Source organism: Cupressus sempervirens, chromosome 10 (genome assembly GCF_028749045.1).
Source record: "Cupressus sempervirens isolate cs-2001-9-10 chromosome 10, ASM2874904v1, whole genome shotgun sequence".
Classification (NCBI taxonomy): domain Eukaryota; kingdom Viridiplantae; phylum Streptophyta; class Pinopsida; order Cupressales; family Cupressaceae; genus Cupressus; species Cupressus sempervirens.
The window spans coordinates 421,132,012-421,158,254 of record NC_143127.1 but is presented as its reverse complement, the minus strand read 5'-3'; the positions used below and the strand labels follow the sequence as shown (position 1 = coordinate 421,158,254).

The window sequence follows — 26,243 nt, the reverse complement described above, 5'->3', positions numbered from 1 at the left end:
AATCTTATAGCAGTTCTTATCAGAGTTCGATGAATAGGTATCGGGATAGTCTAAATCCCGATTTCTGAGGATCAAGCCTCGTTCTGGGGATGATTCTACAACTCATGATTGGATTTTGTTATCTTTTATGGACCAGTATTTAGGTGTCCTATCTGGAATCTAGGGGATTAAGCTCTATTCTAGAGATAATTCCAAATTCTTGGTAAGGATTAAGCTTTGTTCTGGAGATAATTTTAACTTTTGCTGAGAATTAAGCCTTGTTCTGGGGATAATTCTAGGCTTTTACTTCCAATCACTATTCAATGGATAGGTATTGGGATAGTCTAAATCTTGACTCCTAAGAATTGAGTCTCGTTCTGGGAAGAATTCTATGAAATTTGACAATCTTTGGTCTATCAACTTCGGTATCTAGGTGTTCTATCTAGATTTCCTAAGGTTAAGCTTTGTTTTGGAGATGATCTTTAAAAGCTTATCAATCTTGGTATCTAGGTGTTCTATCTAGATTCCCTAAGGTTGAGCTCCATTTTGGAGATGATCTTTAAAATCTTATCATCTCAGTATCTAGGCATTCTATCTAGATTCCCTAAGGTTAAGCTTCATTCAAGAGATGATCTTTAAAAGCTTATCATCTCAATATCTAGGTGTTCTATCTAGATTCCCTAAGGTTAAGCTCCGTTCTAGAGATGATCTTTAAAAGACTATCATCTTGGTATCTAGGCGTTCTATCTAGATTCCCTAAGGTTAAGCTTCGTTCTAGAGATAACTTTTAAAAGCTTACTGATTAGTCTCTATATCATCAATTTCAGAGCCAATCTCTTTCTTGATCTAGGTATCATATTTTTTATTTCTTTGAATTGAATGTGCTGCTCACACATTCATTCAAAGAGGGGCAAATGTAATACCCCAAAATTGGCACATTGCCATGTTCACCAATTCTAGTACATTTAATCACTCATAAGTCCTATCTTACTAGGCAATTTTGATTCTGATTGTCTCTACTTGACCTAAGTGTCAAATGCAGAAAAACCCTAATCTGCATTAATCACTCTTTATTTAATTCCTAAGTATTGACTGAAATTAGCTACATAAACCTATTAATTAAATTAAATTAAATTATAAGTGTTCATACTTTAATTAAATTAAAATTACCTCTTTAGCTAATGTACAAATGAATTAAATATATTTGATTTAATAAGATATCTCCTCTTAAATTATTGAATTTAATTGTTCAATTAATTAAAGTTTATCCATTTATGAGGTCATATTCTATTTTATTAAATTAAATATTCTCTCCAAATCTTCTCTTTAGTTCAAAAATGGAAACTCTGGGTGAACTAAATCAGAAAAGGAATTAAATCAGTTAACTCCCTTTTCATAAGAAATTTTTTATTATGACCGAGTCTCATCTTCAATCTTGATTGTCCATTCTGATTAATCTCAACCATCGATTGACTTTGGGGTTCTATTTAAGAAGCCTTCAATTCCTCATTACAGAGGTGGAATTGAATTTGCATCAAACTTATGTTGGAATACTTACTCATCTTGCTCACATTTTCATAGCTTTTATTTCTTGCGTTATAATATCATCTAGATTTTAAAAATGCATTCATTTAGTATAGTATGCTCTTTTATTTCTTAGCTTAATTGCATTTCATCTAGTATAATTTGCATTCTCATTTTGCTATAAATCCTTCATACTAGAGCTCTGGTTGCCAACTTCTCATTCTAAGAGCAAAGACAAAATCCTTCTAGTTAGAAGGCAACAGGTCGAATTGTTGGATTATTAGATAAATAATCTCATATTCATTATGGGATGATCTTTCAGATAATGACCATGTTGAAGTGTGTGTGAGGATTTGAGGCCCACATTTCACATATACATGACTATTTATTTGTTTTCTCTGTGTCAACTTTATGTTTCCTTTGATGTCTTCATTGCTCGGTGCTGGTGCTAGGGTCCTGCACTTCTTACCGACATGTCCAACTTTGTGACAATTAAAGAAAACTAAGCTTCCATTTAACCATTTTTTGTAGTTGCCTCTAAAATGTGTCTTGATGCAATTTTATGGAATGTGACGATATTCTCCACAATAATGAAAATTATACCATGTGTTATAATCCCAATTGTAAGAATTACTTTGCTAAGGTGCATGTGCTTGCTTCTTATATATCTAGTTGGATCTGCATTCTTGAGATCTCTGTCCATATTTGTGAAAGTTGTAGCAGTGACTTTCAGAACTAGGTGCAATAGGTATATCTCTTGTCTTTGACATGCATTCATGTTTTTGGTGTCCTTGTTTCTTGCAATTAGAACAATTATCAGTAAACTTTGGTTTAGGATTTTGTATACCAATCTTACTTCTGCAAATGTGTGTTGTGTGTCCAAGTTTTCCACAATGATAGCATGTAGGTTTGCTTTTTTGTTTTGCATTTCTTTGCTCTCCACTCTTGGATGATTCCCCTTCTTTAGTAGATGAATAGTGCTTGACATGTCCTAGTCCAGAGGTGTCTCTAGGTGTTCTTGGTGATCTCATCAGTTCTTGAAAGTATCTTATATCTTCACTTGGTTTATTCATCCTTTCCAATAGTTCTTTCTTAGATTTTAACTCATTCCTTAGTTGGTCACTTTGTGATCTCAGGTTTACAATCTCTATGTCCTTTTTGTTTAGAACTTTATTGGCAAGTAGCAATTGATTCATCATATCTAGCTAATTGTTTTTAAGTTTCTACACATCAGATGACCTCTCTTCAAGTTTGGTAGCCATTTGTCCCTTGTCTTCTTCAGCCATGACTTTTTCTTCTTCAACTTTCTTTTTTTTTCACACACTTCACATAGTTTTACTAATTGGATTTCATGGTCTCTCTTCAATCCTTTAAAATCTTCATTCAGAATGATATTCTTCTCCAATAGGTCTGCTAATGTTGTATTGCTTTTACTGGAATTCCCACTTTTAAACAATCCTTCCGTGTCTACTTCTTAGTAGAGTGTATCATTTTGTTGAATGGTCATATCTTTCATTTTTTTTAAGGACTTCCTTAATTCCTCACTTTCTATTTCAAGTTGTTGCAATATGATATGGATGTCAATCATTTGATTCTCAATAGCCTTTCCCAATTTGTAAGCCTCCATCTCCAAGATTTGAACTTTCAAGTTGTTAGACTTCTTTTAAGAGAACTTCTCTCTGATGCCAGTTGTTAAAGTTGATGAAAGATCAACCCCACAACTCCTAAGAATCATCTACATGCAAACATATGTCATAGAAAGAGAGAAGCAAAAGGTAAGGAGGCTGGAATTCCCAAATCCACAAATGAGATATTCTTGATGAGCAAAAAGAAAGACTGCTATAATCAAAAGTGAATGAATGCATTACAAAGAGATCAATCCTTATAAAAGGAGATCAAAACCCCAACAGGTAAAACCTAGGTTGCATGATAATAATTAATAAAATAATTAATTATTATATGCCCAAAGTTTAGCTTAACTAGAGATAATAAGTGACTTAATAATTAAATCAATATGATTTAATTAATAAGGAAAAATTTTATTTTTCTCACACCCCCTTAAGATAAACTTAGGGAGTAGCTAAAAACCTAGAAACTGCTATTGAAAGTAAATTTGGGTCCCAGCAACAAGGCCTGATGAGGTACTCAAACACAACCAAATCTTTGAAAAGAGAAGAATTAGAGAAAACCACATGGGAAAAACCCTACTCCAAAAAGAGATGGAAATAATGTTGAAAAGAACTAGTGAACGACTGAAGAAGCCTCCAAAGTAGGGAATGTTTGTGAATATAGGAACAAAAGATGCTCATGAAGAACACTACTGAAGCATGAAGCTGCAAATACTGCTAAACTGTTGATCTGAAGAACCTCCACCAGGTAGAGAAGACTAAGTCTAAAGAGCTGATCAATCGAAGATGGAAGGTATCTTCATGGCCTCCAAAAATAGGAATGAAATAATGTTCATATGGTAAATAATCCATCTCAACAAAATGCATAGGTATCCAGCCACTGCAATTGCTTAGTACATAAGATCAAATACTGAATGCATAGCTCACTCCATTGAACGAAGAAAGCAATAGGACCAACATAACCCCCCTATAATGATGAGAGTTAAGACGTGGACACTGAAAATAAATGCAATATCTCCTGCAGAATGAAGAACCAGGAATATCAAGAGTGCAAAAGAAGTACAAATACCTACAATGGCATGTATCATCAACATGATTTCGTGGAAGGAACACTCACTTGAAAAAGAAAGATGACAAATATGGCCAACATGAAACCCCCCAAGGCACTTTATAATGTAGTGTGTGTACAACAAAACACAAAGATGTGCAAGATTCCAAAATGTATTAGAGTGACACTTTATCTCAGTGCGTTTACAAAAATACTACAAATTGGATGTCAACAACAATCAAAAGAGGCACAAGGCTGATACAAGAGATAGTACAACCCGTGAAAAATTTTCTGAAGCAACAAAAGTGATCCCTAGACCTAAAACAACCAAGATATCCACTAGAGTGCAAAAAGGAAAAAGATTGAATGGGATGTGCCTGGAGCAGAATTTGGAAAATAGAATGTCTAAAGATGTCTCCTAGAGTGTAAACTAGAACCTTTGACTTTGATTGCATAAACTAGAAACCAAATAATTTCAAAAGTCCATATAAACTGCACCATCAAGATAGGCTTGAATTAGCTTTCCGACAATATCTTGTTTGCAAAAAACGGAGTCCAGATGAGCAAGTTACGACCAAAAAACCATAAGTAGGTAAAAAATGTACTAGAAGGGAAAAACATTGGCTTGGGAAGCATTCCTAATAGTACTAGAAAGAATCTTGGGATTCGTACTAAAAACCCTAATTTTCATACCAAAAATTTAGGGTGACACTATCTCAATGCATTTGCAAAAATACTACAAAAGGATGTCAACAACAATCAAAAGAGATACTAGGCTGATACAAGAGATAGTACAACCCATGAAAAATCTTCTAAAGCAACAAAAGTGATCCCCAGACCTGAAACATCCAAGATATCTACCAGAGTGCAAAAATGAAAAAAGACTGAATGGGATGTGCTAGAGCAAAATCTGGAAAATAGAATGTCTCAAGGTGTCTCTTTTAGTGCAAACTATAACCTTTGACTTTGATTGCATAAACTAGTAACCAAACAACTTCAAAAGTCCAAATAAACTGCACCATCAAGACGGGCTTGAATCAGCTTTTCAAGGATATCTTATTTGCAAAAAATGGAGTCTAGATGAGCAAGTTACAACCAAAAAACCATAAGTAGGTCAAAAATGCAATGGAAGGGAAAAACATTTCCTTGGGAAACACACCCAATAGTACTAGAAAGCCCCTTGGGATTCGTACTTAAAATCCCAATTTTCATACCAAAAATCTTGATTTGCATACCAAAAAATATCAAGGTGCATGCAAAAATCTTGATTTGCGTGTCAAAAAATCTTAACTTGTGTGCCGAAAAATCTCAATTTCCATGCCAAAATTGTCAATTTTTAAGAAAACAACATCGATTCCCATTCCCAAAAAACCTCAAATTTTGAGACAAAAAATATTGATTTCCATACCAAAAACTACAAAATCGTTACCTCGGAAAATATGCCCAATCTAGGAGCAATATTGTTTTTGCCTCAAATTCCAACTGTGTCCAAATTGGACAAATTTTATATAAAAATAAGGGTTTTTGGGCACTCTAATCTCAACGGTAAGGTCTTTTTGGGCTCATAGTGCACCGAAAAAAGGTGACCTGCCATATCTAGTACAAAATAACTCTAAAAAATGAAACCCTCAGAAAGAAAAAACATAGATCTAAGAGCCAAGCCAAACCTCTCATAAATAGAAAAGGGGCATGAAGATTTGGAGCTCTGATACCATATTGAGTTGATAAAATATCAACCCCATAGCTCCCAAGAATCACCTGCATGAAAACACCTATCATAGAAAGAGAGAAGCAAAAGCTATGGAGGTTGGAATTTCTATATCCACAAATGAGACATTATCGATGAACAAAAAGAGAGATTGCTATAATCAAAAGTGAATGAATTTATTACAAAGAGATTGATCCTTATAAAAGGAGATCAAAACATCAATAGGTAAAACCTAGGTTGCATGATAATAATTAAAAAAAGAAATAATTATTATGTTCCCAAAGTTTAGCGTAAGTAAACTAGAGATAGTAAGTGACTTAATAATTAAATCAATATAATTAAATTAATAAGGAAAATCTTTATTACTCTTAATAGTTCCCAATTTGTAAGTCTCCATCTCCAAGATTTGAACTCTCAATTTTTTAGATTTTTTCTAAGAGAACTTAGCTCTGATATCAATTGTTGGAAGTCTTATAGGGAAGCAAGATACTGAGGGGGAGGGGATGGCATGAATCAGGATTTATAAAACTTTTAACTCTTTGAAACAAAACAACATATTAATTGCGTTCACTCCTAACTCATCTCATTTCTTAGATCCTATACCATGTAATCATATATTCTAAAAGAGATTTAGCTATGCATCACATCCATTAACATGAAAAGTAAATGTAAAAACACAACATAAAGATTTTGGTTACATAGGAACCCTCCAAGGTGAAGGTAAAATTGGCATGGGGATGACACTCACAAATCTTCACTATTGCAACAATAAAGTTGGTCTATTAGGACTACAATTTTGATCACTTCTGATGATCTACCCTATGACGGGTCTACTCTGTTAAAATCTTTACAAGACTTTTAAGTCTACCTTGATTAAAGGATTTAAACTTACAATGAAGTAAGCACTTTGTTAGGAGATTTAACTAGGTTTGTTAAAACCACTCTGTGAAGAGATTTTCCCTAATACACTGATTAGAATGTCTTAGTACCTAATCCTTCAATTAACACTTTCTACTAGATTTTCAGATATGTTTGAATTGTTCTCCTTATCCTATTTTCTCTATTATGCCTTGCACTATTAGGTTTCTATGTTTGATCTCTGTCTCTAATTATCAAACTTTTCATTCCTTGCTCTGTCCTTAACCTTCTCGCACATGCACAATCATCCTCTATAAATGTAGGGCTTGGTCTCTTCTTAAATAGACAACAGATGAAGGTTCTAATCAAGATCAACGATCCATAATTCTCCCTTTTGTTTCTTAGTCCTAATTTTTTGATTGGTTACCTTGCCTTCTTAGGTATTGACGTCCTCTAACAAAATGTGTAATTATCTACTTAATTGTCTCTAGAATCTATAAATATCACATAGAAGTCGGTCAAAATGATTTACATAAGTGTTTGTGTCATTACAAACTCATATACCAAAACTAGTTTACTTGGCACTTGAATATGCGGATGCTCAATCATAACTAATAGTCATGATGTTCCTTGGCTTCTATATGCTCAAGAATTACTGACTCACTTGGCATAAATATCTTCACATTTCTTATCCTTTAATTGGCATATATTGTAACTCAGTCTATACTGGGTTGCTCGACAACCTTAGACTTGCGCAACATGTAATGAAAATATAAACAATTCCATGTAATGACCGACCAACATTGTATGAAAATATAAACAAATCCATGTGATGACCAACCAACACTACCTAGAAAATGACTAAGTGTTGGAAACTAATAGGCAACAAGGCTTAGAGATTAGTAGTTCCCACCCTTGATTTAGATTTGGAAGTTGTTTTAATTTCTGTAAAGGGGATATATTATTCCTCCTCAAAGTCTATATCTTTCCTTTTTCCTTCTTACCCATTTTCACCTTAGTCTGATAGGTTTTAATAACTTCAAAGGAAGGCTCAACATCTTCCTCCCCATAATCTTTGTTATCCTCCTCTTCAATTTCATTATTATCTCCCCCACACTGGTATCATCATCTTTTGACATGATGATAGGATTTGAGGGAACAAGAAGGGCTTTATAGTTGTCAAAAATCAAAACCAACAAAGCCTTGTGAAGAACGAGAATTTTCATAGGGTTCTTACCGTTCTCTTTAAATCTATATTTAAGGGAATACCATAAGGAAAAAGGAAGGGAAACCCTCTTTTTGTGATAAAAATGATTCAACAAAATGAAATGATGTCTGATTGCTCTTGTAAAATAAGCATCAAGAGTTAAATAATTCATTATAGCCTTGAGCACTTGGTTCCATATTAGCTTAATCTTGAATAGGTTGAAGTAGCCGATTTTATTCTCCTTATTCTCTAATTTCTCCTACTCTTCCTTTGCTTTTGAAACCTCTAGATAGATAGGTATGAACATTTCCAATCTTGATAAAACTTCAAACCTTCTGTTGAAAGGCTAATAACATCATCTATCACATTCTCCTCAATCGACACCTTCCTTCCAAATATAACAATGTTATAATCTTTCTAACCCATATCAAATGTTGTTTAATTTTTTGATCCTAGTTGTGGAGTCACTCCAAGTTGTTAGGAAAATAGAAGAGAAAATACATAGAGAAAGAGAGAAGATAGCATATAAAGAACATACAACAACAGTAGGGGAAAAAAATCACATAATACCAAAAATTCACTTACTAGAAAATAGGTAAACTTTTATTGATCAATCAACAACACTCTACAACTTCATCTTTCATTAAATTGCATTAACCACCTACAAATAATACATTGAATGTATAAAATACAAGACTAATAGAAACAGGGCGCCAAAACCCAATTTGAAATTCCAAATTGGGTGCCAACATTTGGAAACTTCATAAAGTCAAATTTTGCAATAAATGTTTTAACTACTCATTGGCAATTCTTATGCACGTGATTAACATGATATGTTATTATCTCGCAAGGGGTGTTAACCTGTAGCCTATGAAATAGAAAAGTAGACATAACATGGAAGTTAGCTGCAAAACTCTAATGTTTACTACTTTATTTACTTCACAGATATAAGATTCTCATACTTGAAGAAAATGAAGTAGGATTAACAAAACAATAATAAAATAATCACCCTAGGCCTACTAAAATTCTGCACACCTCATGCTTTTCTCTTGGTAATATTTTAGTGAGCATGTCAAAATGAATCTTATCTGAATGAATATTTTCTGAGTGTAATTTCCCTTCCTCTAGAACCTGCTCAATGTGCTTGGCTCATGAATGGAATGCTGGATAGTTTGCCAAATGGATGATACTTGTCAGAATACAACACATATTTTTCTTGTTTTACTCCCAACTCTCCAAGAAATTTTTTTATTCACAACATCTCTTTGCAAACTTATGTTGCAACTACATGTTTAACCTCCATTGTTGAAAGTTAGATTTTCTGCATTCTAGACACCTAAGATAATGTAGCATATGCAAAAGTGTATACATAACAAGTGGTAGACTTTTTGATGTCCACATCTCCAGCCGTATCAGTGTCTATGTAACCTTTAATCACAACATCATTATTACCAAAACATAAATAATAATGGTTGGTACCCTTAAGATACCTAAAGATCCACTTTATTGCTTCCCAATGTTCTTTGCCTAGGTTTGCAAGGATTCTTCTCACAACTCCCACTGAATGTGCAATATCTAGTTGAGTACTTACCATGGCGTACATCAAACTTCTGACAGTTGAAGCATAAGGAACTTTACTCATTTCAATCTTTTCCTCGTTATTACTGGGACATGAATCTTTACGCAATTTGAAGTGGGATGCAAGGGGTACACAAATTGGCTTGGCATCCTTCATATTGAACTTGTGAAGAACCTTCTTAATATATTTTTCTTGTGACAACCTTATCCTCTTCTTCTCTTTATCACTCATAACTTTCATGCCCACTATATGTTGTGTTGGCCACAAATCTTTCATTGCAAATCATTTAATCAACTCCTTCAACTAGTGAATCATCTTCTTATCATGTCCAACAAATAACATATCATCCACATACAAAAGTAATATACTGTATTTATTGATCATCCCTCTTCATATAAACACAATGATCAGATTCTAACCTTATAAAATCATTGTCCAACATGAATGAATTAAATTTCTTATACCATTGGCGAGCTGTTTATTTCAGCCCATAGAGGCTCTTCTTCAGCCTGCGAACCAATTTTTTTAACTTTTTCCTTTGAATCCTTCTGGCTGCTCCATATAAATCTCTTCCTCCAATTCACCATGAAGAAAGTTTGTCTTTACATAGATATATTTTCACATTCTAAATCTAGAGCAGAAGCAAGGCCAAGAATAAGTTTAATGGATGACATTTAAACAAGAAGTTATAAAATTTTAGTAAAATCTATACCTTCTTTTTGAGCAAATCCTTTCACCACTAACTTGCTTTACATATCTTTTATTTTTCCCATCACCATCATGCTTGATCTTGTATACCCATTTATTTTGTAGATCTCTTCTTCCTTTCAGAAGTTTAACCAACTCCCAAGTTTTTTTTTTCAGCAAAGAATCCATCTCTTCCTCCATTGCTTTCTTCCATTCTTTACTATGTTCATCTTCCCAAGCTTCTTTAAAATTAGCAGGTTCACCTCATTAGTTACAAATATATAGTCTGAGAGCATAAATATACTTTTGTGAAGGCGATGCTTAGCCGATCTTCGAACCAATTTTTGTTTTGGTTGATTTTCTTGCAAGGGTTCTTGCAAGACTTCTTGGTTTTGTCCCTCATTCTCCTCTTGTTGTCCATAATACTCTTGATTTTGTTGCCCAATATCTTGCAATGTTGGGATATTCTCTTGTTGTTCTTCAATCCTATTAACAACTTTCTTTACCTCCAAATTTCCTATAGTCTATTGTGTTGTGGATTTCTCAAGTTAGGATTTCTATGCCCTAGTCGTTGTCCCTCTAGTTCTTGCTAGTGTTTGGCTCTAATGTCATGAGCTGGGAGCTTCCCCTGTTGTACCTTTTGTGCCGTGTCATGCCTATGTCGTGCCTACCATGAATCTAACCTCCTCTCTCCTTTTGAATTAGATCCGTGAGCTGGAGTGAGCCAGCGCAGAGCCATGATGCAGAGTCGACTTTTGTTGAGATAGTTTATTTCTATCTTTTTTGTCGTTGTGTTATAGTCGTTGCCTTAGATGTTGTGATGCAGAGCTGTTGTAGTCTTGGTGTGAGTTGTGAGTGATTGTTAAAACATTCATTGTTATACAAATTCTGTAGGTTTTTTCTCGTTACACTAGACACCATTGCAGAGCCGTTCCTTCTCTTTGTAGTGTTGTACTGTGTTGGGGTCTTCTTCGTTGGTGTTTCCTGCCCGTCTGCTACCATACCCTAGTTGTCCGTCATTGGTCCCTAACTCAGAGGGATAGAGAACCATTGGTGAGCTGGTGTCTATGGGTTGTTTGCAAACTATTTGACAGATTGCCAGTTGAAAGTTGTGTAACAACAACATCCAATAGAGGGCACATTTCTTGGACGAGTGCAAATTTATCCATCTACTATGGATCCCTAATCCAACCCAGTCACATTCCACCAAATAGTTGCTCACTTGACAAAAATGGAGACTGATCATAAGGCCCTGCAAGACGCAGCTCTTTCATCATCCTCGCTCTCTCTTCATCTCAGTGATAGGTTGATTAAGGTTGAAGTTGAGAATCAATCTCTCTAGGGTATTGCGCAGTCCCTATGTGAGACACTTTTAGAAACACTGACTGATTTGAAGAGTCAAATGGACTGTCATATGCAAAAGAACCTGGATGTACCTACAAAGCTAAGTACAACTAATATGGATATTTCTCAACTCAAACTAAAAATGATTAATTTTCAATTGTTTGATATCAACCAAGGAAGCAATAGTCTAAACTTGACAACAAACAATGCTCCTTGAAAATTGAAATAAAATAACAGTTGAAATCATGGGCATCTATTTGTAAAAATCCCATCTCCACTTCCACTTCTCTCCTTGGAGTGTAAAAGCTGGTCCAAACTAAGATAGTAGATGAAAGGGTTAGGCGCACCCATGAGCTCAACTTGCGAGTTCATGGTATCCCTCTTTCTTCTTCTTCTTCTTCTTCTTCAAAGCCTCTTGCGATGGGTTACTCTTTCCTCAAGGAGAAATTAGATATCACTGACATCACACTAGAATGTGCTTGGGTTGGGCATTATAGCACCCTCTTTATACAGTTCCTCTCACTTGCTGACCGCCTTCAAGTTATTAGGGCAAAGAGGAAGATTTTCCCTCTCTCTGCTAAGAGTTATCTTGATGAGGGTCTTACTAGATCACAAGTGATAGAACTTAAGCAGGCTCAAGTTCTTGTTATGGCTGCCCGACAGGAGGGTAAGTGGGTAGTGATCAGAAACCTCAAGGCGGTGATTCGAGACACTTTTCCTGCAGGTTGGGAGTCAAGGTCGGCCTCTAAGGCTAACTGACATGCATAGTTTGTATAGCTTCGCCACACACATATCCTCTCTCTCTCTCTCTCTCTCTCTCTCTCTCTCTCTCTTCTTTGTCTATTGCTTGGCTTTGTTCTTGTTCTTTCACGATTACCATTTAGTGTTCTTTTATCGGCACCGTTTGGTGTTCCCTCTTGTGCCATCTTATTGGTTGTAAGCTTCTAGTCCCATAGACCCGCGTCGTGGTCTCTCATTGGACATTAATATATTTATCTTATCTTGTCTAACAATCTAATGTTTGATTGAATACCATATTTGATAACCAAATTCACCATCCACATATCCTAAGAAAATGTATTTCATAGACTTATCATCTAAAATAGTTTTTCTCTCTTTGGGAATATGCACAAATGCTTCACATCCAACATAAATCAAATGTGAAAACTTCTTGAAGAACGCCACCATAGTAGGAGGTTGATTTATGAGGTAACAGGTTGTCCTTTATGCTTTTTCTCAAAAGTGTTTTCCCAATCCAAAGTTTGACAACATACTCCTCACCTTCTCCAAGATAGTTAATGCAGGAACATCTTGGGGTAGTTGACAATCCTAAATCTTGGAGTGTTTTTGACCTTGGATTTGGTGGACTTGGTGGAAAGATGGTGATGGCCAATCACCGTTGGGGAGTTCTTGGTTGTAGTTTTTCCCAAGGAGTTCCATGAGTGAAGGAACTTGGCAATGCTTGAGGTGCTCAGTTGATTATCTTCTCAATGTAACTTGCACAATGAGTTGCATATGGGAGCTTGGTAGGTGTGCTTGCTTGATGATGCTTGGCTTGCTCTATGGCTTGGCTCACAAAATGATGTTCTTGGGAGGTTTGATTGGCCCACTTTGTGCATTTAATACACGTATCATGTGATCGTGGCATAGACTGATTTTTGGATGTGGATGGACCTATTTATGGTCTTGGTTATTTATCCTATGTGCATTTAATGATTGTTGTAAGCCGACTACAAAATTAGTTTATTTGGGTTCTAGATGATTCTATTTGTAATAGGCCGACTTGTGGTTGTACAAGCATAAAACGATGGTTTGGGTAGTGTTTAGATAGGGAGCGGGAAGGTAGAAAAGATTCAAGAAGGAATCTGGTGTTGTAATTTGTGAGCGGAGCTAGTGGTTGAGTGTGAGCTTGGAAACAAGGAGATTTCTTGGTGACTTGTGAGCACAAGTTTGGATCTTGCTTGGAGTTTCTACCCTTTTTTTGAATTGTTACATATTTGTCCTATTTAGGATTGGGTTGGATCTTGTCAGGTCTTGCATAACTATTACTTGCTTTATATTTGGCTATAATCGGGAAGGCCTTACAACCCAACACATTACATGTAATCAATTGTTTATGAACAAAAGAATTGAGTTTGGTATCAGATCTTGTGTTTTGTGTTGTGTTTCCGCTATGTGTTTGTTTATTGGGGGTTTGGACATCTCCTTTGGAGATTCCTTGGGTTTTACATTGCATCAAGTGGTAAAGGGACAAGGTTGACTTGGTAGGTGATAGTTGGAGCATGGTTGCAAAGAGTTTGTGTGATTTGGTTTGCAGATCTGTATTCCTAAACTTGTGGAATTATTGGCTGGTTGTAGAATTTGAAACATAAGGATATGTCTGTAAAAGGGTTATACTGGGGATTTTTACATGTTAACAATTTGGTCTGGATATAGAGAACTTTCTAAAGAAAAGGTGGCTAGGTATGTTAATGGCCTGAGATTCAATATTCAAAATGATATTGGTATGTTGAAGCTTGATTTGATTAAAGATGCTTATCAAGATGCTCTGAAGGTAGAAGATAAGTTGAAGAGAAGACATTGAGTTAATTCCCAAGGGAAGGAGAAACATGATCACTCGATGAAGGATAAATAGATTGCCGAGGATGAACCAAAACCTATTGAGTATAGGAGAAGAATAGGTAGAGGTGGATTTAAGGGTACTTGTTTATGCTGTGGAGAAGGTCAGAGATGTTTTGAATGTTCTCAAAAGGTTGGTGACAGAAGTACTATTGTGGTGAATGAGGTGGACCACTCGGTGAATGAACCCGAGCAGGATGAGGATAACTTGCTAGTTCGGTGAGTGTTGCTTGGTAAGAAGGTGTTGGAACCTTGTCAAAGAAGGAAATTATTCAAGACTTGATGCAAGTTTGGGGTTAGTTGTTGGAATATAATTGTGGATAGTGGTAGTACTGATAACCTAGTTTTCGAGGAGATGGTTCAGAAAATTAGTTTGAAAAGAGTGAGACATCCTTGTCCTTATAGGATTGGTTGTTTGTAAGGTGAATATGCTTTGGAAGTGAGGGAGCCGTGTCTTGTTAATTTTTGGATTTAGTATGTTGATCAAGTATTGTGTGATATTTTGGACATGAGTAGTTGTCAAATATTACTTGGTAGACCTTGGCAATATGATTGCAGGGCAGTGCATGATTTTGTAAAGAATGTATTTACTGTTGATAAAAGGGTAGCAAGAAGTTTTCACCAATTCTTTTGCAACATGTAGAGCTCGGTAGGAGAAACCTAAGTTTTGGTAGGCGAGTTGAGTTTAAATATTCTTAAAGGGTTTGAGATCAATGTGAAAAAAAAAAATGGAACACCGAGGAAGAATGTGAAGGAGGAGAGTAAACAATTATTTGTTGCAAGAAGGGATTTGTAGAAGTGGAACAAAGGAAGGAGTGTACAAGTTGATAACTTGGAAGACATGTATGCGAAGAATCAATTTGGGGTTTATGTGTTGAATCTTAGAAGATGTTCTTCCAACTTCTAAGAACATCTTTTTGCATCTCAGGTGTCTGATGCGGAAGCATCCTGTGTAGTTGAAAATCCTACATGTTGGAGTGCTTTTGAATTTAGAGTTGGTGGACTTGGTGGAAAGATGGCAATGCTCAGTCACTATTGGGGAGTTCTTGGTTGTAGTTTTTCCCCAGGAGCTTGGTGACTGAAGGGAATGGGTAATGCTTGAGGTACTTGGTTGATTATTTTCTTGGTGGAACCTACACTTGGTGATGCTTGTGGGAGCCTAGTGGATGTGCTTGCTAGGCGATGCCTAGCTTTCTCGATTATTGCTGCTAATGCTCGATGGCTTGGCTCACTGAATGATGTTTTTGGGAGGTTTGATTGGCTGACCTGGTGCATTTAATACACGTAGCATGAGCATCGTGATGTGGATCAATCTTGGGATGGGTGTGGACCTATTTGGGGTTACTTGGTTATTTATCCTATGCGTATTTAATGATTGTTGTAAGTCGACTATGGCATATTTAGTTTTTTGGGGTTCTAGACAATTCTAGTTGTAAAAGGCCAACTTGTGGCTATACAAGTATTAAAGGAGGGTTTGGATAGTGTTTTTATAGAGACCGAGAAGGTAGAAAATATTTAGGAAGAAATTTGGTGCTGCAAATTTGTGAGCGGAACTAGTGGTTGAGTGTGAGCTTCGAAATAAGGAGATTGCATGGTGGCTTGCGCATACAAGTTTAGATCTTGCTTTGAGTTTCTACCAAATTGTTGAGTTGTTACAAATATGGGCTAGCTTGGATTGGGTTGGATCTTGTGAGGTCTTGCAGAACGATTACTTGCTTTGTATTTGGCCATAATTGGGAAGGCCTTACAACCCAACACATTGTATGTAATTAGTTGTGTATGAATAAAAGAATTGAGTTTGGTATCAGATCGTGTATCTTGTGTTGTGTTTCTGCTATGTGTTTGTTTGTTGGGGGCTTGGACATCTCCTTTGGGGATTCCCTAGGCCTTCCACTGCATCAATAGCATGTTTCATTCTTCCTATAGTCCCATTTTGTTGAGTAAGCAGCACTGTTTTCTCATGCTTTCTGCCAAAGCTATTACAATACTCCTTGAATTCATTAGAACAACATTCTTCACCATTGTGTGTTCTTAAACACTTAAACAATTTATTATTCTCTCTTTGAATAGCAACATGAAACTTTTGAAATATCTTGAATACCTCATCTTTTTTTTTTTCTTTCATAGTGTAAGCCCAAACCTTCCTAGATGCACCATCTATGAATGTGACATAGTATAAGGCACCACCTAATGATCTAATATTAACTAGCCCAGATACATCAAAATTTATAAATTCTAACAAATTTGTTTTCTTCTCATGACGGCCTCTAAGAAATGAAACCCTTCATTGCCTAGCATAAAATAATGCTCACAAAGATCGAGGTTATAAGAGTTTAAACTTGACAACAAATTCTTTCCCATGAGGATTTTTAGTCCCTTCTCACTCATATGACCCAAGCGCTTATGCCACAAATCTGTGGGAATTTCTTCTTTCCCCTAAATAACATCTGATTTTTGTGCTATTGCACTTATAGTGTTCCTATCTTGGATCATTTGGCCACAAGAAATGCCCCTTTACTAATTTTCTAGCCACTTTTTCCAAAACTTGTGGAGTAGCCTTCAACATCCAAACGTCTCATAGAGATTAAACTCATTTGTATCTCTTGAATGTGCCTCACCTGTCTCAGCAAAATATTTTTTCCATCCCTTAGCTTGATTGGACATCTCCCACTCACACAATATTACAAAGATGATTGTCTCCCAAATGCACTCTACCATGGTTACTAGAATTATACACAATAAAGTTGTCCTTATCTGGGGTTACATGATGAGATACTCCACAATCAAGAATACAATCAATGCTACAACTAGAGGTATAAACACACATCTTCCATTGAAACAGCAAACAAAACCTCATTATTAAACTACAAATGTTATCTCACCTTCATTTGTGTCGATTGATTTGTTATTTGCATTGACCAATTTTTTATCCTTTTTCTCTCGCTTTAAAATTTGACATTCCCACAATGATAACATGTCAGCTTGTCCTTTCTTGATTTTGATTTGCCTTGTCACCTTGAACACCCTTGATGGATTCTTGCAATTTTCCTACCATGGTCAGTTGTAGACAATGCTTCTCCTCCTTGACTTTATGTGATAGATTTTTTTCTCAGCTCCTCATCCATTAAGTTGCTACAAACATCATCAAACTTCAACATTCCTATTGTTTCAAAAGTGTTGATGGCTACAATCAAATTCTCCCGATTGTCTGAAATGGAGCGCATTAGTAGGATGGCCTGAATCTCATCATCCAAAACAATTTTAACAATGACAAGTTGGTTGGTGATTATATTGAACTCATTTGAGTTCTCTGCAATTGAAGTGCCCTCCTTCATATTGAGGTTGTATGATTTCTTCATCAAGAAAACCTTATTTGTAGCTATGCTTTTCTCATACAAATCATGTAAATTTTTTCACAACTTGTCTATTGTATTCTCTTGAGCAACATTAAAATACACATTCTTGGCTAGGTATTGATGGTTGATAAAGCCTTTCTATCCAACTTCTTCCAATCTTCATCTGTCATTATTGAGGGTTTCTTTGACACTCCTTCAATCGGTAAATATTGATCCTTCAAAATCAGTATGTCATCCATTTGGGATTTCCATAGGGCAAAGTTAGCCCAGTTACCTCTCCATATTACTGACTATTGCTAACTCCATTGCACTGAAATAAAACACTTTAACAAACTCTCCACAAGTTTCTTTATACTTAACATCTTTTTAGCAACACTTCACTCTTGCTTGCTCTACCTCTACAGAACAGACATGACCAATTCAATCTGTCTTTGTAGGACGCAAAGATGACTTGTTCACCTCAATCATTCAATCTTCCTTCAGTCAAACCCAACCTCCTGCTCTCCTCACTTTGCTTGCAACAAATTTCTCACAACTGCAGACCCTTGGCTTTCCCAAATCTCTAAGCCTTCAGCTCTAATACCAATTGGTAAGAAAATAGAAGAGAAAATAAACAGAGCAAGAGTGAAAATAGAGCATATAAAAAAAATACAACAACAATAGGGAACAAACAACGATCATAGAATACAAAAAACCCATTTACTAGAAAACTAGTTAACTTTTATTAATTAATCAACAAAAATAGCCTACAACTTCAGCTTTTATTACATTTCATTAACCACCTACAAAATGATACATTGAATGTATAAAATACAAGACTAATAGAAAAGGGTGCCAAAAACCAATTTGAAAGTCCAAACTAGGTGCCCACATCTAGAAACTTCATAAAGTCAAATTTTGCAATAAATGTTTCAACTACTTGTGGACAATTCTTACACACGCGATTAACACGACGTGTCCCTGTTTCACAAGGTCTGTTAACATGTAGCCTAAGAAATAGTGAAGCAAGCATAGCATGCAAGTTAACCACATATTTCTAATGTTTACTACATTTATTTGACACATATAACACAAGTAAGGTGTAAGACCACCATCCTTAAAAATATTCCATACTTTGTATTTAGTCTTGAGATTTTCACAATCAATAGGTTCAACTCTCCTTTTATCTCCTCTCATATTTACCCAGGAGCTCTGAAACATACCCAAATCGCAGACATAGTAGTCGAAGCAAAATTTCAAAGACAAGGTAAGAAACACCCAGAGTGGCAATTTACTTGTATTATGTCTATAAGTGTTGTACACATAAGCAGCAACTTCAACAATAACACACTGCAAAGTAATGATGTCACATTTCTTTTCAAATTTAACCTCCATTTAAGGTAAAGCCACTTCCCGCTATCATCATCCTATCACGAAGTAAGAGCGTGCTGATCTCTGTCTCCAACATGTCCTGACCCTTCCATGTGGATAGGCACTTACTCCCAACTCCCTTAATTGGCAAAACAATCGGCAATACAGTTTCCCCAATGAGAGATATGAGAGCAATAGCACATTTAAAATGAAGAAATTACATCTTTTGATTTTTTTATCCAATTCTCAATTGTTCAAGATGGCTCCAGCTTATCTTGAGATATTTTATAATTTTGCTAGAGTGTCATCGACCCAAACCCCTGATAGGCCCCTATGGCTTCGACTAGGTGATTAGTCAAAATTAGAAGAAAAATATGTTTATGTAATTTATAATTGTATTTCTTTACCATATAGAAAACCCAAAGATATCTCCAAAGTTTATAATATTTAATGAACTGTTTTATGATTTTTCTTTTAAAGTTAAAGAATTTTATAGTTACCTATAATAATTATCTATTTTTGTTTAATAACAAAAGAAAATCAAAAAACATTATCATACTAAAATATTTTTTTAATAAATTATTACGTTAAATTTATATTCTATCCTGTTTATTATCTTTATAATACAAGTAGTCAAAATTTTATTTATTTTTAATTATTTTATTGCACACCCCCTTGATAATTCCTTGGTTCTAACATTATGGACATTATGTCTCAGGAAGTTACGCTTTAATACAATAATTTACTCCCATTTTTATAATATAGATTTTTGGATTTAATCCCAAATAGAATCCTAAATACATCTGCACAGGGGCTGTTCTGTTTGCCAAACAACAGACCATATGCAATACCAAAAAAAAGAGCAAACTAAGACAGGGCTGGAAGCAAATTTCAAGTTTCTTTAATCATAAAATGATATAATATATATACACAATATGCCAAACTCAAATTATACTGAGATAACTAACTAAGCATCTACAGCCATGAAGTAGGCAAGTCATACACTTTGATACAATAATTGCATCTTTCATTACATCTTGAGTAGATTTGAGGGTGCTTGGATGCATAATCGAATGTCAGGAGTGTGGTTTGAGCTATTAAAACTCGTTCATGGTTCACCTATTGATTTCAGATATTTCTCCCTTGACACATCTTTTATTTTGGCAGAAACTAGTAGCTTGGACATTTGTGGGTTCTCCCATTATTTATAAATGGATTTCAGACTACACGATCAGGAGAGAAGGATTAAACATTATTCCAACTTGCATCAGATTTTATTAGTTGGGGAAGGGGACTTTTCATTTTCTTTAGCTTTGGCCAGTGCATTTGGTTCTGCAGACAACATGGTTGCCACCTCTCTCGACAGCAGAAGTCTGAAATTTTCCCTCCAAGCTCTCCTTCAGTTGCCTCTTTTCCTTCAACTATTTCTACTTCAATAATCTATGTTTCGTGTTTGGTAGTATTCTACTTGTGTACTTACATGTCTCTCAACAATGCAGAGAGGATCACAAGTTCGTATGGGTCAGGCCAAAATAACCTTCATCATTTGGAGCAGCGTGGAGCAAAAATATTGCACGGTGTTGATGTATCAACAATGAATAAGCTTGAGATTATGAGGCAGAGGTTGTTCGATAGAATTGTCTACAATTTCCCTCACGCAGGTTTCTTTGGGAAAGAAGAGGATCACAAACAAATCAGGTAAGTTCCTTCAATTTAAAACTCCTTCCTAGTGCAATGAAATTTATCAATATGCAATAAAAAATAAAAGATTTCCACTGATTATGTCCTTTAACATGTAGCCACTTTCAATTCACAAGTTTTATAATTGTTGAACTCTGTTTGTTGAACAGGCAGCATCGTCGTTTGTTGAAGATGTTCTTCAAAAATGGAATGAGCTTGCTTAACAAAAAGGGAGAAATCCACGTTACCCACAAAGAAAAACATCCATATGACAAGTGGAACCTGGTGGAGCAAGCAGAAGAATGTGGGCTGGTTTTAAAAGAATCTGTTTACTTTAACAAAGCAGATTACCCTGGTTACACTAATCGAAGAGGAGCTGGACCCGACATTGGCAAGTCTTTCTTCTTGGGAGAGTGTAAGACTTACATGTTCATCCCAAGGTAAAATTATCAGCGAGTTTAGCTCACTGTTTTTTGGTTTGCACGCATTTGCCAATGTTTTTTTAATTTTTCGAACTTCTATACTGAAACTCTCCTTTGGCATTTCCAGCATTAATGACCAATTGAATTCTGTGTGTAGGGAATTCATGACCACGGCTAATACTTTGGCCAAACTTTCTTCACAATGTCATCCAAAGAGCCTCGAAGCAGCTATTTTGGAGCTTGAAACTGAAAGGAAAAACAGAGAGGCAGCTGAAACAGCAAAAGCAAATTTGGAGTTTTCATTTAATGAGATGAAGACAGTTAAAGATGAGGCATTAAAGGAAAGAGATGCATTTAGAGTGCAAAGAGATAAAGCATTGCAAGAAAACGCAAAGATCACCAAACAATTAGCTCAAGCTTTAAGATTGAAAGAAGATGCGACTAAGCAAAACGATGTGACTGTTTTGGAGCTTGAACTTGAAAGGAAAGCCAGAAAGGATGCTGAATCTGCAAGAGAAAATATGGAGGGTTTACTCAACCACAGAAAGGCAGCTGAAACAGCAAAAGCAAATTTGGAGTTTTCATTTAATGAGATGAAGACAGTTAAAGATAAGGCATTAAAGGAAAGAGATGTATTTAGAATGCAAAAAGATGAAGCATTGCAAGAAAACGCAAAGATCACCAAACAATTAGCTCAAGCTTTAAGATTGAAAGAAGATGCGACTAAGCAAAACGATGTGACTGTTTTGGAGCTTGAACTTGAAAGGAAAGCCAGAAAGGATGCTGAATCTGCAAGAGAAAATATGGAGGGTTTACTCAACCACAGAAAGGCAGCTGAAACAGCAAAAGCAAATTTGGAGTTTTCATTTAATGAGATGAAGACAGTTAAAGATAAGGCATTAAAGGAAAGAGATGCATTTAGAATGCAAAATGATGAAGCGTTGCAAGAAAACGCAAAGATCACCAAACAATTAGCTCAAGCTTTAAGATTGAAAGAAGATGCGACTAAGCAAAACGATGTGACTGTTTTGGAGCTTGAACTTGAAAGGAAAGCCAGAAAGGATGCTGAATCTGCACGAGAAAATATGGAGGGTTTACTCAACCACAGAAAGGCAGCTGAAACAGCAAAAGCAAAATTGGAGTTTTCGTTTAATGAGATGAAGACAGTCTTTAAGGCATTAAAGGAAAGAGATGCATTTAGAATGCAAAAAGATGAAGCATTGCAAGAAAACGCAAAGATCACCAAACAATTAGCTCAAGCTTTAAGATTGAAAGAAAATGCGACTAAGCAAAACGATGTGACTGTTTTGGAGCTTGAACTTGAAAGGAAAGCCAGAAAGGATGCTGAATCTGCAAGAGAAAATATGGAGGGTTTACTCAACCACAGAAAGGGAACTGAAACAGCAAAAGCAAAATTGGAGTTTTCGTTTAATGAGATGAAGACAGTCTTTAAGGCATTAAAGGAAAGAGATGCATTTCGAATGCAAAAAGATGAAGCATTGCAAGAAAACGCAAAGGTCACCAAACAATTAGCTCAAGCTTTAAGACTGAAAGAAGATGCGACTAAGCAAAACGATGTGACTGTTTTGGAGCTTGAACTTGAAAGGAAAGCCAGAAAGGATGCTGAATCTGCAAGAGAAAATATGGAGGGTTTACTCAACCACTACAAAGCGTCGGTATATTATTTGGAACTCAAGAAAACAAATCAACTAGAGAGACAGAAAGATGAAGCTCTTCATCAAAAAGAAGCCGCCTGCAGGGAACAAGAGAAGATTGCCAAACAGCCAGATGAGGCCATGAGATTAAAGGAGGAAGCAACTAATGAAAAAGAAAGGATTTTGAGCGAACCCAATGGTCTTGCCAATCAGATGGAAAATATCACTTGGTGGAATATCTTTGCATCTTGTCTCTTTCGTCGTTAAAATGATTTCTTTAATGTACATATAGTTTGGAATACTGAATTTGACTATTTAACACTTTTAACTTAGAAATCAGATCTTAATGTGATGTATAAATCACACACGTTTGTTTATGTATCTCCTATTTAATAAGTTGAACATTTTATGTTACTTCTCCAATGATACAAATCTCCTATTTAATAAGTTGAGCATTTTATGTTACTTCTCCAGTGATACAATCTCAGCTTAAGATGAAATCATCCCTCCGGGAAGTGTAATTTTCAATTTTTCTTACAACAGTGAATGCAAATATAGCCCTTAAAGTGCCGCCAAACCATGGAATCCCCTAATTTTTCATTTAGAATTTCACATAACGTCTTACAGCTATAGGAAACTTAATCTCTGCATTGAAAAAAAAAAACTTGTGTTGACCACAAAAATCTACTTAACTGTAGAACCCCGATATTTTTAGATCTAATTTCTATCTAAGTTTATATTTATTGTGCAGCAGCAGCTGTAGTGAGAATAGTTTTGATTTTCTCCCTACTGAGAAACAACTTACCTGTCCTATTGTTATTAGTCGACACCAACATGATGCCCAAAACGAAATATTGATTCACATTTAATATTTCGTCTAAAAGGCTAAAAATCTTGCATTAAGTGGGATTTCAGATTCATGATGATGGTCCTGCTTTTCTTCTTAAGTTGGGTAAGCTTTGTTCATCTTCTCCTTTCTGAATTCCAACTCATCTTTTCAGTAATAATTTGTTTAATGGACTTACGGAATCCAAAATCATGTCAAAATAATTGTTCCTTTTTCCCTTAGTTAGACATTGCATAGTTTTAGTTTTTCATTGAATTGTTTTAGTGATGATGAAAATGGATTTTATAGGGCGTTGAATGCCAAAGTAATGGCGTCCCCGAGAACGATATCCAAGCTCTGTAATGGCGCTAGGGTTGTATGTATACTGTAATAGACAAGAGTAATCATTCAGTAATGCATTAACAAGTTGCTTTCTTCTATATATTTTTTCATTCTCACTTGATGGATGATTGTCTGTTCCATTGTCTCGGCTAGGGAATTTGATCTAGCTTGTTGAATATGGCATACCTAGCATCACTGGATGTGTGATTTTCTTTTCTTTTTTTTTTTGAGAAGAGGGGTAAAAATTTATTAAGATAGAAAGGAATGCAACAAGGAGAGCTCAACAAGGAGCTCGATCCTGAGCAACAAGATCATCAAATTCTTGCACCATCTCAAAGGACAGTTGCCTCCTATCCCTAATATTCCAACCCGGATCATGACTAGAAGCCCATTTGGCTAAACAATCAGCAGTTCTGTTCCATTCACGAGGAATATACGTGAACTTAATGAACTGAAAAGAGGTAGAGAAGAGAATAATCTGCTTAAGAACAGTGGCCAGCTGCCAACTAACATCCTCAAGCTCTTGCGAAGAAAACATGTTCACCACCACCTGAGAATCAGACTCACAGATAATCTTACTCCATCCCCGTAAGGAACACTGTTCCACAACATATAAAATACCCTGAGCTTCCACGAGATTGTTAGTATAATCACCCTTATGAACTGAGAAGAAAAATTTAACATTCTTAGAACTACAACGAGCCACTCCGCCAATACCAACAGGGCCAGGATTCCCACGGGAAGAACCATCAGTGTTAATTTTCAGAACTCCACAGGGAGGAGGAGTCCAATGCCCATCCCAGTTAACCCGACCCTTCCTCTGATGGTGAAGCTGCCTGGACATAGAAGGAAACCTATGAGCTGCAGCCCCATCCTGAAGATAAAAATTGAGGCGATTACAGATAGCAAGATCAACCGGATCCATACCCCCATCAAGCTCACACTTCACATGAATAGTTTCCTGAAGAGAATGTGATATTTTCTACTAAAGATGCAAAACACCAAGCCGAACATCTTGGAATATGCGACGATTCCTCTCCAACCAGATATGCCAAAGCATGAAAGATGGGCCAGCAATCCAAGCAGCATGGAGAGAAGAAGGCTTGGAGGGAGCACTACCCAAGTGGGCCCATAACTCAGGCAAAGAGGAAGCATGCCAACAAGAGCAACCCCAAGCACTCCACCAAAGGTGCCATATCTGAGTAGAATAGGAGCAATGGAAGAACAGATGGGAGACAGACTCCTCTCCATTACCACACAAAACACAATAAGAGGGGCCCTGAAATCCACGTTTACAAAGATTATCCCAGGTAAGACAATGGTTGTGAGCCACTAGCCACATGAAAAAAATGCACTTGGACCAAGAAACTTTATTCCAAACTTGCTTCCACCAAGGGACCTTAGCATCCCCAAATAATTGTCTAGTTATCTCCTAATACCCAACAGAGACATGATATTTACCAGACAAGGTACCGCCCCAAGCCAAAACATCTGGACCAAGCAAAGAAGAACACTCTCTAGAGGCCAGAATTTGAGAAAGCTCCTGACGATCCATGTCTGTACCTCCAGGAGGCCAATCAGAAGAATGCTTCCATCTGTAACCAACAACAGGTCCCAATTGATAAGGAGTCTTCTAATGAGCCACTTTATCCCATCCAGCGGCAAGAAAAGAGTCACAAAGACGCTGAAGATGAGGGTACATAGATAAAATGGAAGGGAATCCATCCCAAGCATCAAACCAAAACAAAGCCGGAGAACCTCCTTTACATATCCAGAACAGACCCCTCTTCACCAACATCACACCTGTCTTCAAAGTATGCCAAACCATTGAGCCACGACCTTCAAGAGGAAGTGCAGAAACAGAGCAAGGATCAACACCATGAAAATATTTATGAGTGATAATACGAGCCCAAAGTTGATGTTGTCCAGAGCACCATCACCAATAAAGTTTAGCAGCCAAAGCTTGACTACTCAAGAGAGCAAATCGAAGACCAAGACCACCCTCCTTTTTAGGCCTACAAATAGTTGCCCAATTAACCAAGCTTCATTTAGTACTACGCAAATTACCACTCCAAAGGAATTGTCGAGAAAGAGCATCAAACTCCTTGAGAAAGTAAATAGGTGCAGCCTGAACCATGACTCTATAAGTAGGAAGAGCTTGGATAACAGCTTGAAGAAGAGTAACCCGGGCAGCAGTAGAAAGCCATCTATGAGTCCAATGATTTACCTTATCCTGAAGCTTGGTAATCAAATTTTGCCAGAAGAGACGTGGCTGTCTGGAAACAGCAATAGGAATGCCAAGATAAGTCAAAGGAAGTGACCCAATCTGAAACCGTAGGATACCAACAATCCTGTGCTGAATAGAATTAGGAGTGTTAAAAAAGTAAATGGAAGATTTGTGCTCATTAACTTTCTGGCCTGAAGTTGCCAA

At 36.3% G+C, this 26,243-nt stretch overlaps 1 protein-coding gene across 6 annotated transcripts in view; it reads left to right on the top strand.

Moving 5' to 3' along the window:
• The window catches only part of LOC149534499 (uncharacterized), a 64,524-nt gene extending 41,433 nt beyond the window's left edge, over positions 1–23,091 (top strand). For 3 of the 6 annotated variants that reach the window (XM_089804648.1, XM_089804646.1, XM_089804647.1), the window contains 4 exons: positions 20,055–20,258; positions 20,387–20,585; positions 20,738–21,007; positions 21,147–23,091. In XM_089804648.1, the coding sequence (XP_089660774.1) occupies positions 20,099–20,258; positions 20,387–20,585; positions 20,738–21,007; positions 21,147–22,911 (2,394 nt within the window). In that variant the 5' untranslated portion in view covers positions 20,055–20,098 and the 3' untranslated portion in view covers positions 22,912–23,091. The remainder of the gene's footprint in view (positions 1–20,054; positions 20,259–20,386; positions 20,586–20,737; positions 21,008–21,146) is intronic. The other 3 variants (XM_089804651.1, XM_089804649.1, XM_089804650.1) reach the window with 1 other exon arrangement.
• Positions 23,092–26,243: the final 3,152 nt, after the last annotated feature.